This window comes from Sinocyclocheilus anshuiensis, unplaced genomic scaffold (genome assembly GCF_001515605.1).
Source record: "Sinocyclocheilus anshuiensis isolate Anshui unplaced genomic scaffold, SAMN03320099.WGS_v1.1 scaffold464, whole genome shotgun sequence".
NCBI lineage: Eukaryota > Metazoa > Chordata > Actinopteri > Cypriniformes > Cyprinidae > Sinocyclocheilus > Sinocyclocheilus anshuiensis.
The window spans coordinates 726422-740319 of record NW_015555731.1 but is presented as its reverse complement, the minus strand read 5'-3'; the positions used below and the strand labels follow the sequence as shown (position 1 = coordinate 740319).

The window sequence follows — 13898 nt, the reverse complement described above, 5'->3', positions numbered from 1 at the left end:
CATGTTTTCAGTCATTTCCTCAGGAGTGGAAAAGCTCAGCATGACAAACACGCTGCACATGGAGGATGGATGGAGTGATGTGGAAAAAGAAGGTGTGGGTGGAGGAGTGTGAGGAACAGATCAAACAGACTACCGTCAAAAACACGTCTGTGGAAAAATAGTGAGAGATGGAGGCCAGAGGTTGAACGTAAGAACCTGAGGAAAGACTGAGCAAAGGTACAAACACAGAGAGACAGAAGGAAAGACATTCAGACTTTTGAAAGTCATTAACTGGAAAGAAAGTTTCTGAAATGCTTCCACACAGGTAGTTTAGTGTCAGTCATCACATAAACACAAATTCATTCAGCACCAAAATAATTTCTCTGTACAAAGTAATTATTACTTACAAATACTTGAAATATATATTATGTAAATACATATTAATATTTATACAGTTGTATATTCAGTAATTAAAGTGCACATCGGTACATAAGTTTTATGTTTATTCTGTATAAATTAATTTTGTTATTGTAATTTGTAATTTTCGCAAGGCAAAACAGTGCCTTGCAAAAGTATTCATACCCCTTCATTTTGTTTTCCTTATGTTATATGTTAAACTGCTTTAAATTCGTTTTTTTCCACAACAATCTACACTCCATACACCATAATTGTCAAGCAAAAAAAAAAACAGGTTTTTAACATCTTTGCAAATTTATTAAAAATTAAAAACTAAAATGATTCCATTGCATAAGTATTCTGGGACAGTTGAAATTTAGCTCAGGAGCATTAATTTTGCTGTAGATATTACTACACTTCAAGTGAAGTTAACCTGTGGCAAATTCAATTGAATGGGTATGATTTGGAAAGGCACACACGTCTTAATTAAAGGTCTAACAGCTGATAATGCATATCAGAGCAAAAACCAAGCCCTGAGGTCAAAAGAACTGCCTGTAGAGCTCAGAAACAGGTTTGCGTCAAGCCACACATCTGGGGAAGAGTTCAGAGAAAATTCAGCTTCATTGAAGGGTCACAGAAGCATGTAGTCTCTGTTACCCTTAATGGAAGAAGTTTGAAACAACCAGGACTCTTCCTAGAGCTGGCCTCCTGGCCAAACTGAGCAATTGATGGAGAACCTCAGACTGAGCAGAAGGTTCACCTTCCAACAGGACAATGACCCAAGCACACAGCAAGAGTGGCTTATAGACAACTCTGTGAATGTCCTTGAGTGGCCCAGCCAGAGCCTTGGATTGAACCCAATTAAATATTTCTGGAGAAACCTGAAAATGTGCATCTGCCCCCATCCAACCTGACAGAGCTTGAGAGGTGAAGAGGTCAGGAGAAGAATGGCAGATAATTGGCAAATGATGATGATCAAAGCTTGTCGCATTAAACAAAAAAGACTTGAGGCTGTAAAGGTGCTTCAGCTAAATATTTAGTTAAGGGTATGAATACTTTCACAAGGCACTGTATATATATATATATATATAAATTATTTATTTAGAGATGTTTATTACTTAGAAAAAAACATCTGTGTGCTGGAGCTTTAGTGTCTGAGGTGAAATACCAAGAGGTTTATCACACATTCAAATCACATCTCAAGATTCCTATGAAGCCAAATATTGTTGTTAATATGAAGAGGGCTCTCCTGACTGTAAATAACCACTGAGGAACCTTTATTTTTGGAGGTTATGTAACACACTGCTGGGCCATCTTGCTCCACTCCAGCAGAGACGAACCAAGATAAAGAGAGAGAGAGGAATTTTAGTCTCTGGGTTATTTTTAACCCAGAACAGGAACTGCTGTGTTGACTCCCCAAACACACACCTGACAAAGCCGGAAACAGAGTTTCTGCAGAGACAGTCACATGATCTGTGAGGGTCTCATGATTATTATCACGACTCCATTCAGGGGTCATTGACAAATAAGAAGGTTCGAGATGAAGCAAAAGAAATTTTTTTGTTAAAAAAAAAACATCTGCCATGTTATTAGAGTTGCAATCTTTGTGTTCCTGGTGGTTTTATAATGTAAGAAAAAAAGACACAAAAGGTGCAAATACTTTTTTTTTTTTTTGCAACTAGCCTACAAACTAATGCATTTTCCTCACATCTTGAATATATGTGCACGTTACTTATTTTCACACTTAGCATTTTAGTCATTTTTAATCATGAAAATCATGTTATAGACCTATAATGTAAAATAATCTGATATTTTTAGGTTTTTACGACCTTGATGAAGAAAAGGAAAACATCTTTTGAAATTCTCGTGTTAAAACACATCTGCCGTTACAAGAGATTTAATCTTTATGTTCATTATGCTTTTATACAGCTTTAAATTATACTCTATGACTCCTGCAATAATTTAACGGAACAAAACTGCTGTAAATACTTTTTTTTTATTATACTTAAAGCGTAATTATTTTAATGCACGTGAACACTTCTGATTCGTTATTTTTATCATTTATTTTCTAGAGGAAAAGTAGTGTGTGCGCGCGCGCATTAGAAAAGGGTGGCATGATGCTAGCATGATAGGAAACTAATAAAGTTGGTACATATCGCCACTGGTCAAAAGTCATAGTGACCAGAATCACCAATTTTTTTTAATCCGTCACACCCTCAGTAGTGACCGATCACTCACTCCCTCATTGCATAGATTTACCGCGTCACACACACACACACACATTTCATCTGATGGTGTCACAGAGAGCCGCCTTGTTCTGCCTCTTTCCACCGGTAGCCCGCAAAAATCCCAGAAATCCCTGTTATTTCCGCACCTGTGTTTGTTTGGCAGGCGTAAACACATGAAACGCCTCAGAACTGAAGCCGTGTGTTCGGCGCACAGACCTCGCCTCTGTTCACACTCTCACCGCGCAACAGCGCCATCTATGGAAGAAAAATAATGACATGTATTTGAAAAACTGCATATTGAACTGCACTAATTGGGACAAACATGCATTGCATTAACAGTGCTTGCATTTTATTGCATTGTATTATCAGGGCTTGCATATTTAGGAGCTAAAATTCAACATGGTTGTATATTTAAGATGTGAATATTTCAATTCAAATCATTTCACACACCTTTTCATTAATTAACTAATATTCACCTTCCAGCCTTCACTTCAATATTCAGTCTGTTTAAAAATACAGCCTATAATATTTGACAGGCAATTTTATGTTTGTTTTATTTCGCTTTACAAATTCGTTTCCACAAGTTCAGCGACAGAATATTCAGCACTGAACATCTGGGAAGTACAGGAATAGCAGTAGAATACTGATAGGCTACCTGATCTCCATCTGCTGATAGTTGCTCACTGGCATATGGTGCAAGTGGGTGTTGATGAAGACCACCAGGTAGAGCAAGTCATTCATTCAAAAAAGCTGATCTGGAGCTAGCGGTAAGTATGATTATCAGAGTCGGTGGATAGGCTGTGTCTGGCTGTCTTGTGGCCTGTAGGATAGATATAGCATACAGCATTCGTGGCCTAATGGTTAGAGAGTCGGACTTGTAACCCAAAGTTTGCGGGTTTGAGTCTTGGTACCAGCAGGGATTGTAGGTAAGGAGGAGTGAATGGCCAATGCCTCCCACCTTCAATGAACCATGACTGAGACCCTTAAGCAAAGCACCAAACCCCCAATTCCTCCCTGCAGCATAAATGGCTGCCCACTGCTCTGGGTGTGTGCACTTGGATGGGATACATCCATGTCATGTCACTTTTTCACTTTCCTTTACTGTATTAGTAGACAGTTAGTTTACCTGGTTTAAAGGAGACAAATGTGAGAGATCCAGAGTCTCTAGTTCTAAGGAGAAAAATCTGAGCACAGTGTGTGATGTTGTTGAGATCTTGTTTGAAACACTGGAGGAGACAAATATAAGACCACCAGAGTATTTTGTTTAAGAGAACAATCTGAGCACAGTATGTGTTCTTGTTGAGATTTTTTCTAAAGCTTTAAAGGAGACAAATGTGAGAGATCCATAGTCTCTAGCTAAGGAGAACTATCTGAGCACAGTGATGTTGTTAAGATCTCTTCAAAAACTTTAAAAAGGAGACAAATATGAGACCACCAGAGTCTTTAGTTTAGGAGAAAGTTCAAAGCACTGTGCAATTTTGATGAGATATATCTTCTAAAGCGTTAAATGAGAGAAATGTGTGAACATCAGAGTCTCTAGCTAAGGAGAATAATCTGAGCACAGTGTGTGATGATGACGAGGTCTCTCATAAAGCTTTAAATGAGACCATTGTGAGAGTGTCAGAGTTTTTGTCTCAGGAGACAAGTGTGAGAAGCAGGAGACTCAAGCTAAAAATCTCCATTTGATATTAAAGTAACCTCATTGCTGTCTAGGAGAAATATTTAAGATGATAAAGAGATCTCACTTTTGATTTTTCTTTCCTCTGGGGATGTGGCATGATGATCCTAACAACCTAACAGAGAGAAAGATGCCTTTTGCCGCATGGCAGTAATATCGACATCTACCAGCAGGGGCAAACTGAACCGCTAAGCTTTGGTTCGTTAAGACTGTTCATTTCATGACCAGTAGATGGCGCTGTATGAACACTTCTTAGGTAGGCTACCATTAGGTCATCCAGGTCATGACATACTGTATGCCTTTTTATAATATAATACTTAATAAACTGTCTTTTTGTTATGTGGTCAACTTATTTTCATCAAATTTAGCTCAGTTCAGATCAGTTTTGGTTGAGATGTTTTTTGTATATTAATTTAAATGTGAATATGAATGTACCATAGATCAGTGCTGCTTTATTCTAATAGAGATAGTATTATTTTTAAATTAGTTTTGATCAGAGATGGGCAACTGGCGGCCCGCAATGTCTTTAAGTGCGGCCTGCTGGATCATATTATACTCGGGTGATCAAGTTTAAAGCATTTGAAAAGCACCATCTGACAGAGGGGACTTTTCTGTGAGCTCAGCTTGGTGTTTCAGGGTTTATGATGGTATGTCAGGGGTGTCAAACTCAATTCCTGGAGGGCCGGAGCCCTGCAGAGTTTTGTTCCAGCCCTGCTCCAACACACATACCATGTAGTTTTCAAATAAGCCTAAAGGACTTGATCAGTACGATCAGGTGTGTTTAATTAGGGTTGAATATAAACTCTGCAGGGCTCCGGCCCTCCAGGAATTGAGTTTGACAACCCCTGTGGTATGTGGTGGGGGTGTCTTTAGGTGTTTCCAGAATTTAAGGGCTCTTTTTTGGATGTTTAGAAGGAGAGGGTATTGGCCTAATTCTGCCCTGCATCCATTGTTTGGTGTTTTTCTTCTGACTTTTGAGTGTTCTTTTACAGAAATCTAGATGTAGCGTTTTATTTTGATGTTTTTCCCAATTTACAAGGTCAGAGTTTATAGATGGACCCCACACCTCACTGCCATATAATACAATTGGTTTAATTATTGATTTGAAAAGTTTGAGCCAGATTTGGATAGGAATGTCAATTCTAATCTATCTTTTTATGGCATAGAAAGCCCTTTGAGCTTTCTCTTTGAGCTCCTTCACAGCCAAAGTAAAGTTATCTGTTGAGGTGATTTTAAGGCAGAGATAAATGTGTTTTTGCGGTTTGAATGGATTTGTGTGATAGTGTGAATATGTGTGTTAGTCCCTGAGATCTGGAGCGGTTCTGAAAGTAGTTTTTTGGAGGGTTACTTTCAGGGCCCAGGACAGGCAGTAACTCTCCAGAAGATTCAGGCTGTCCTGCAGCCTTTCTTTAGTGGGCGACAGGAGAACCAGGTTGTGTGCATAGAAGAGACACTAAATTTCTGTCATGTAGGGTGAGACTTTGAGCAGGAGAGTTTTCTATTGTATTAGCCAATTGGTTGATGTAAATGTTGAAGAGGGTTGGGCTTAAGCTGCAGCCTGTCATTTTGTCAGCACATTGGCTGTGTACATTGATTTGCTCAAATCATAGAATTTCTTCCCTATGCCACTGTCAGTTAGTTTCAGATATAATCCATCATGCCAGACTGAATCGAATGCTTTCTTTAAATCTATGAAACAAGCAAAAACTTTTATTTTGTTTTGATGTACGTATTTATCAATTAGTGTCTGTCGTGTGTGGATGTGATCAGATGTGCGACATTATGGGAGGAAACCAATTTGACTTTTACTCAAAACATTGTGTTTCATAAGGAAGTCTAAAAGTCTCGTGTTTAAGATGCTGCAGAAAACTTTCCCCAGGTTATTGTTCACACAGATGCCTCGGTAATGTTGGGGTCAAGTTTGTCTCCATTTTTATAAATGGGGCTGATGAGGCTCTGGTTCCAGATCTCAGGAAATAACCTTACACACAGAACATCATTGAAGAATTTCAGGATGGCTAGTTTGAAATTTTGCTCTGTGTGTTTCAGCATCTCATTCAAAATGCCGTTAACACCACAGGCTTTCTTGGGGCCTTGCAATTTATCTTCCAATTCTTTCTTTGTTATGGGGAAATGTAAGATGTTTTAATTTGCTTTTTTTGATTTTTCCAAAAATAGCTTGGAAAAGATAGGGGAAGGAGGGGTGATAATATAAGCATTATTAATGTGCACTTGTGTTTAATAAAAAAATTAGGAGCAGCTTCTGATCAATGACAAAAATTTACCTTCACATTATGAGGCGATATTTGACTCCTTAAAGTGATTTGTATGGGCACCTTTGTAGTGGCATTTTTTCTAACCTTATTAAATGTGTAATATTTTATGTAAAATTCATACATTTATATTTATAAATGTTTATTTTTTTAAATTAAAACAATAAATTGAACTGAACAATAAATTGTTTAAGAGACTCAAAATTGGCATGAATGCATTTAAATTCATATGATATTTTAAAATGAAAATAAATGGGCCAGTAGGTGGGGGCAAGTCAGTGGCTGCGTCCGAAACCGCCTACTCAATGAGTAGGTACTTAATTTCATTAAGTACTTACTTAACGAGCACTAAAAGAGTAGGTACTCTACAGCCAAATCTCGTTAAGTATGAATGCGATCCAGGCATCATCCGCCATGTTGACATTATCATGTGATCTATGATGTTATAACAAGCGCAACAGATACGAGCGACAGGTTTAATTGATCTCTCTGTAAATATTTTGATGCTTATGAAGAAACAGCTGCCCTTTTATTGTGATTGTAGTATAACCAATACATTTCGGGTTGATTAAAATTTTTATATTTTTAACCCTACTAATATGACCCACAGTTTATTATTATTTATTACTAAAACCCAAAATCGTTATCTCTTGAATATGTTGTTACTTTATTTTATGTGCAAAAATTTTCATCCATAAGCAAAACCGGCTTAAATCTACTGTTTTCCTCTTTTTCTTGTTGAATTTCTCTCGTTTCATCCCTCCGGCTTATAAACAACAACAACAAATGCAATATTTTGATGCATTGTTGAATATTATGATTATTCAAAGATATTTAACCCTTTAAACCCTGCAAATAGAAACTGTATGAAATATATGTAACCATTTCTATTATTGTCTTCTCCAAAGGCGAGATCTTCTAGCAGCTGCTAGAAGACAGAAAACATAAATATAATGGGTTTGCATACATTATATGCACAGAAAAAAAGGCACAATGACAAGGTTAATTCATCCAAACATAAATTCAATCATTATTTACTCGCCTCGCTGTTCAATCCTTGTTTTGTTTTTCTGAACACAAAAGGTGATTTTAGTTACTCGCTGGCTCTGGGGTCACTGAGGATGAAGAGACCACAGCAGCATCTGGTCCTGATGAGACAGTAAGCGGTGGAGTGATGGAGCGTCTCATCCATGGCACTAAACCATTTCTAGGATGCTGCTGTGAACTCCTCCATCCTCACTACTCACACCAGTCTGCAGACATTTCAGATCCTGCAAAGACGCACAAATATAATACAAAAGCAGTCATTTTAACAGCACAATGTCATTTGATTTCTGTATTAGAAGTAACAATAAAGTAGTTCAACAACTGCTAATTTAAAATAAGGAACCGTGTTTTTGGTTTGTAATACGTACATTTGTAAACACCCTCATCCAAATTTTCTGCCATGTTCGATTATGATGCATCCTCTTCTTCTTCTTTATGATGTATCCTCTTGTGTGGCCTCCTGGGATAGAAAAGTATCCATCGACGAGCACTCAAGAAGCTGGGCAGAAGCAGTAGGACATCCGGGAACTTCTCGACTACTCTTTTATGAATACTGAGGTTTCGGACATACTTATTCGCTCGGCTACTGCTTTTCTCCTACTATATAGTAGAGAAGTACACTCTTAAAAATAAAGGTGCTTCAAAAGGTTCTTCAAGCGATGCCATAGAAGAACCATTTTTGGTTCCACAAAGAACCATTCAGTCAAAGGTTCTTTAAAGAACCATCTCTTTCTTACCTTTTTGTAATCTAAAGAACCTTCTTTCGCCACAAAGTACCTTTTGTCAAACAGAAAGGTTCTTCCGATGTTAAAGGTTCTTTATGGAACCATTTAGACAAAAAGGTTCTTCTATGGCATCGTGAAGCACCTTTATTTTTAAGAGTGTAGGCGGTTTCAGACGCACTTTAAGTAGACGTGTGTCCGAATCTCGCAAGAATTAGTAGGTCACCCAGGTAATTCCCGCCTACTCTTTTATGAATACTAAGGATTCGGACATACTTATTCACTCGCCTACTGCTTTTCGCCTACTATATAGTAGAGAAGTAGGCGGTTTCGGACGCAGCCAGCGACTTTGTCACGGATTCATTTATTCAATCTATTCGTTCAAACAGCTGATTCATTCAGGAACGAAGCAAGTGACTGTCCTTGTGAATGGGTGATTGAATCATTGACCTAACATTCATATATAACGTATAAATCATTATATGTAAAATTAATAGTAGTTATTAAGATTGATGTGATTTGGAATTATTAAAATGTGCTTTAAAAATTATGAACAGAATATCACCTTGCATAATAATTATGCACGCACTGTACAAAAAAATTGTCTTTGTTCTTTTCATTTTCAATGTTTGTGCTTTTCATTGTTCTTTTGTGTTTGATTTAAGGTTTTCTCACATTATTCTTGAGAAAGTTTCAATGCAAGTTAATTTTGAGTGCATTTTGTTAAAGTTTAACCTAAATATATCCTGATGTTGATCTTTGACCTATTTTAACACACCAAAGGTGATCAGAAACTCACTGACTAGGAAGAGGCTGACTTGTTATTTCTTCTTTCTTTCTCAATATCTCAAAAGCAAAAAGGAATCAGCGATCAGTGGAGACAGAACAGAAACACTTTATAGGATTTTTGAGGAGTTCGTTTCTAAACAGACAGCAGATCTTTGTGGCTCTTATGGTGATTCATTTTTAAAACCATATTTCAGAAAGTGAAAGTAAAGTTCAGATTGCTGGAGCTCAAACAGTGAAAATGGCATCACAATCTCAAGATGACTATAGTTGTCCTGTGTGTCATGAAATCTTTAAGGATCCTGTTATTTTATCATGTAGTCACAGCTTCTGTAAAGAGTGTCTTCAACAGTTCTGGAGAACCAAGAAAACTCAGGAGTGTCCTGTCTGCAGAAGAAGATCCTCAAATCAATATCCTCCTCTTAATCTTGCATTAAAAAACTTGTGTGAGTCATTACTGAACGAAAGAAATGAGAGGCGTTCATCAGGATCTGAGGAGATCTGCAGTTTACACAGTGAGAAACTCAAACTCTTCTGTCTGGAGGACAAACAGCCTGTGTGTTTAGTGTGCAGAGATTCACAACAACATGAAAATCACAAATTCAGACCCATCGATGAAGTTGTTCCATCATATAAGGTAAGACAAATGCTTGTTTTTTTCATATGGAAAGAACAGTAAGTCATTAAACACAGATATCATCGCATTCATGCACTCAGTATTTCTCTCTTCTCTCTGCATTTTTACTCACCTTCATATAACGCATAATGTACTGTGGAAAAAGTATTTGCTCCCATATGGATATTTTTTGTTTTTGTGTACATCTCATACTAGTCTTAGATCTTCAAATGTAATACAGCAATGTGATTTTCAATTCAGTCAGTTTAAAGTTGATTCAGTTCAGTTCAGTTTCAAAAAAGTTAACGAAGCGATGCATTGGTTTAAAAAGTGTGCATCGGATACAAGTTCATTTGTTCGCGATGCATCGTTTCTAACATATTTGCATCGGTAAAAACCGATTTATTTATATATAATTACTAGTGGATGGCTACACTTTTATTGTTTAGAAAGTGACCAATATTTTATATGTAGATTGATTTCTCCTCTCGAACTGTTTCTCAAGCGCGTTCTCTCATCCCCGCTGTGCGTGAATATGACGTAGGCTATCACAACAACACTTCAGAGACCTGAGGAAAAGCGGGGATTAAAGTCCAAAATCTGACTTGAAATAACCTAACAAATCAATTGGGGCTAAAGCAGTTCCATAAACGACAATGTAAGTTCACACAATCTAACTAATTTGTGGACGCTTAATCTTAACCCTGATAGCACACGTACATCTCGGAGACGTCTATTTGACGTCTGCATTTACATCTGCAAGACGTATTTTTTAGAGAGTTTGCTCATCTGCAATACGTCTATAGGACGTTTCCTTTTAGATGTCAAATAGACATCTATTAGCTGTCTTTAAGATGTTTATGGCAAACAGCGAATATATTTGTGCTGTTTAATGCATTTGAGACGTTGTGTTTTCCTCAGTGTATAACTGACATGTCACAAGTGTATTTTTCCTCTGTAAATGTTAGAAAGTCATGCAAATATATCCATTTTGCTTGCTGTCAGGAGTGGGCGAGGCATACGCGATTGAACGAGCGCTGTTGCGCACATGCACGCTAAACAGACGGAGTGCAATCATTCTGAGTCAAATATGCATTTTGCTAAAATATTCGTTGTTGGACATTAAATGTGCCTTTTGTAGAATTTTAAACCTACATATAGGTGTATTCTTATAATAGCAGTAACTGTAAAGGGACTATTGTAATGGGTAAATAAAATGTAAGCTAATACAGTCCTAATTACTAAGCTTATTACTTAATTACTACTTAATGTGTGTTTCTTATAACAGTTAAAATGTAGTTTTAATTTAGTGATTTTAACTTTTAGTTTAGTGATTTTAATGCTTTAAAGAGCAATGTTAGATTGTAAAGTTCTAATGCTATCTGTTCTAACTATAAAAGGTACAGCTGTCATAAAACCAGAGAAAAAGGCTGCATGGCTATGTGTAATGTGGTGTTTGGGTTTTGTTTCATGTTATTGTTTTTGTGTCTTTTATTTTGTAGTTTGATTCCTGCAGTTAGTGTCATGCTTCCCTTGCCTCATGTCTCTCTGCCTTGTGTATGTGTCATGCTCTCATTGGTTATTGTCTAGTCATGTGATTCCCTTGTCTGTGTTATGTTCTCATTGGTTGCTTTAGTCATGTGCCTTGTTCCCCATTGGTTTGTCTTTGTCATGTGACCCTCAATGCTTGATATAAATAGCCCTCATGTTGCCTTTGTACTTTGTCTAGCTTTGATGTTGTAACCTGCTGTCGGTGAGTCTAGTCTGGTCATGCCACGTCGAGTCTGTTTCATGCCTAGTCAAATCAAGTCATGTCTGTGTATCTTGTTTGGATTTTGGATTTCACCTTGTTTGAATAAAACTGCACTTGGGTTCTCACTACGCTCGCCTTCAGTTGACTTTCGTTACACAATGATAGTATGTGAGCGAGTCAGTGGTAATATCATTGCATTCCTATTGTTCAGTGTTAGAGGAGCTCAGCTTAGTCTGACAGTTTGCCTGCCCTGGACCAGGTTAGCTTTCCAGCATAAGTTGCCACAGTGACTGATTTTGATCTTTGTTAAATTTGTTTTATGGAACCAAATCATTTGACAGTGAGTCATGCTAACTGAAATAAGGCTGGCCTATTTGGTAAACGTGTTTTATGAAACAGGCCTCGAGGCGTTAGAAGTCAGAAGACACATAAGTTAATTTATGATTTGCTGTCTGTCTGAACCAAATAAATAATTTTTCCATTGCATCGAATCGTACTGTGTTGGATCGGATCGAATCGAAATCGGATCGCACTGCATCGTAATAGGGGTGTATCGCATCGCTAGCTACTTTATATGTATCTTCAATGTATTGTATCGTATCGTTGGCTATGCATCGAGATGCGTATCGCATCGGCCTCAGTTATGGAGATGCACATCCCTAGTAGATAAGATGCCTTTTTTTTCTTAGTGCAGGGCGAAAAAGCTCTTTGCAAAAAATATAAAATCTTAAGAACACAGCAAATACAGTAACCTATATCAGAAATTTGGTTTTATGGAGAGCCAAAAGAGGTACTGCAAATTTTAATATAATCTGACAGAGATATGAGGGTCCTACTAAGCATTTGCTTTAAAACCTCTACATTGTCATAACGTCTGTTTTCATAGATAGGCTAAAAGGCTTGTACTTAATAAAAATGATATTCTTTTCCTTTCTAAAGGTCTGTGGGCATGCACAAGTGAGTGCAAGATTTTGGGCCATTCAGACCACTGCTGGAGTCCAACTGCTTCCAGGATAAACTGCAATTTAGCACATTCATTTGCTAAGACAGGTTCACTTCCACGAGACACTCTCAGGAGGGAAAACTACAACCAAGCCCACATTCCAAAAACAGTGGGATTGCAGAGTGTCTGTGAGAAAGTACTGCACAGAGAATATGATTATATAACCAGTTAATTCACCTCAAAAGGTCAGGGTGCATGAAATTGACAATATTACATTCCTGGTGTTTTCACAAACAGCAACACACTGACTCAAAAATGAAGTAAGATGAACAAAACCAGCCATACTGACAGACAATTCACAGTTCACAGACAAATTGTTTATTTTGTGGATATGTGGAAAGTTTGTTGCTCTTATGCAGATTTTCACACTGTCAGCTGACCTTGTAGAGAATAATAATTGTAGTGCTTTTTTTTGTAAATGCTGAACATATTTTTTATAATGCAACTGATATTCTTTTTTTAAAGAAGATTAAAATTATATAGCCTACTTGATTTTAAAATTTGATTTTTTTCGTTGTTCACAATTCAAAATGATTGTTAATGAAGTAAAAATTTCTCTGAATGTGTTTATATATTTATTTGTATAATATGTCTGTAATGTTTGTGTTGCACTTGATTAAATGTCTCATTTTAATTATTAATGAACATTTTTGCACAATTAAATTTTAGGGATGAAAATGTGTTAAACCTGCATTACAGTTTTTCTGAATTGATAAAACACATTTCTTGAAACCATCACTCATTTTCTCAAAACCTTAAACACAAATCCAAATACTCAAACTAAATTCACGAAACCTCTGACTCTTCCATCAAACAATCACTGCAAAACCATTTCACTTGCACTCAAAATCAACCGGTGCTCTCGGATCACACACACACAAGTCAAAAAAATAAACACTACAGAGCATTCATTAGACACTACAGAGAAAAATGGAGAACACAGCATCCAGAACATTACAGAAAAAAAAAGTATATTGTATTGAGAACAATTTTGCAATTCTGTAAAAAAGTATAGTAATTGCAACTGAGTAAGGTGAATATATTGTATAGGCCTACTGTATGTACTGCAAGAACAGTATTGTGCTGAATATTGAATAGTACTGAATGTTTGTATTCAGCACTTGGATACTGCAAAAATACTGCAGTCCAACTGCAAAGGCCATAAAGGTCAAAAAAAAAAAAAACTAAATTAATAGCATGTTACAGTACACTCAAATACTGTAAGTTGTGCAATTGTAAAATCAGGGTCAAGGAGAGATTCATTCTGTCTCAGCATCATGTCTTTGTGCTTGAGGCCGGCCTGAGGACTTTGTCCACATCACAAGTAATGTCTTTTTTTGCTAGACAAAGAAAAAAAAAACCCTCTGGTCTGACAGATCCAGCCTTGATAACACTCTCTAAACCTTACTCTTTCTCT

At 37.0% G+C, this 13898-nt stretch overlaps 1 protein-coding gene and 1 long non-coding RNA gene across 2 annotated transcripts in view; one reads left to right on the top strand and one right to left on the bottom strand.

Annotated features, from left to right (window-relative positions):
• Positions 1 to 5581: 5581 nt before the first annotated feature.
• LOC107672935 (uncharacterized) overlaps positions 5582 to 13898 on the bottom strand; it is a 20980-nt gene continuing 12663 nt past the window's right edge. Inside the window, exons 2-3 of the long non-coding RNA XR_001632355.1 lie at positions 8189 to 8195; positions 5582 to 5592 (exon numbers count right to left, since the gene is read on the bottom strand). This is a non-coding gene — a long non-coding RNA (uncharacterized LOC107672935). The remainder of the gene's footprint in view (positions 5593 to 8188; positions 8196 to 13898) is intronic.
• Positions 9351 to 13898, top strand: part of LOC107672934 (zinc-binding protein A33-like) — a 25061-nt gene continuing 20513 nt past the window's right edge. Inside the window, exon 1 of the mRNA XM_016466315.1 lies at positions 9351 to 9746. Within this exon, the coding sequence (XP_016321801.1) occupies positions 9351 to 9746 (396 nt within the window). The remainder of the gene's footprint in view (positions 9747 to 13898) is intronic.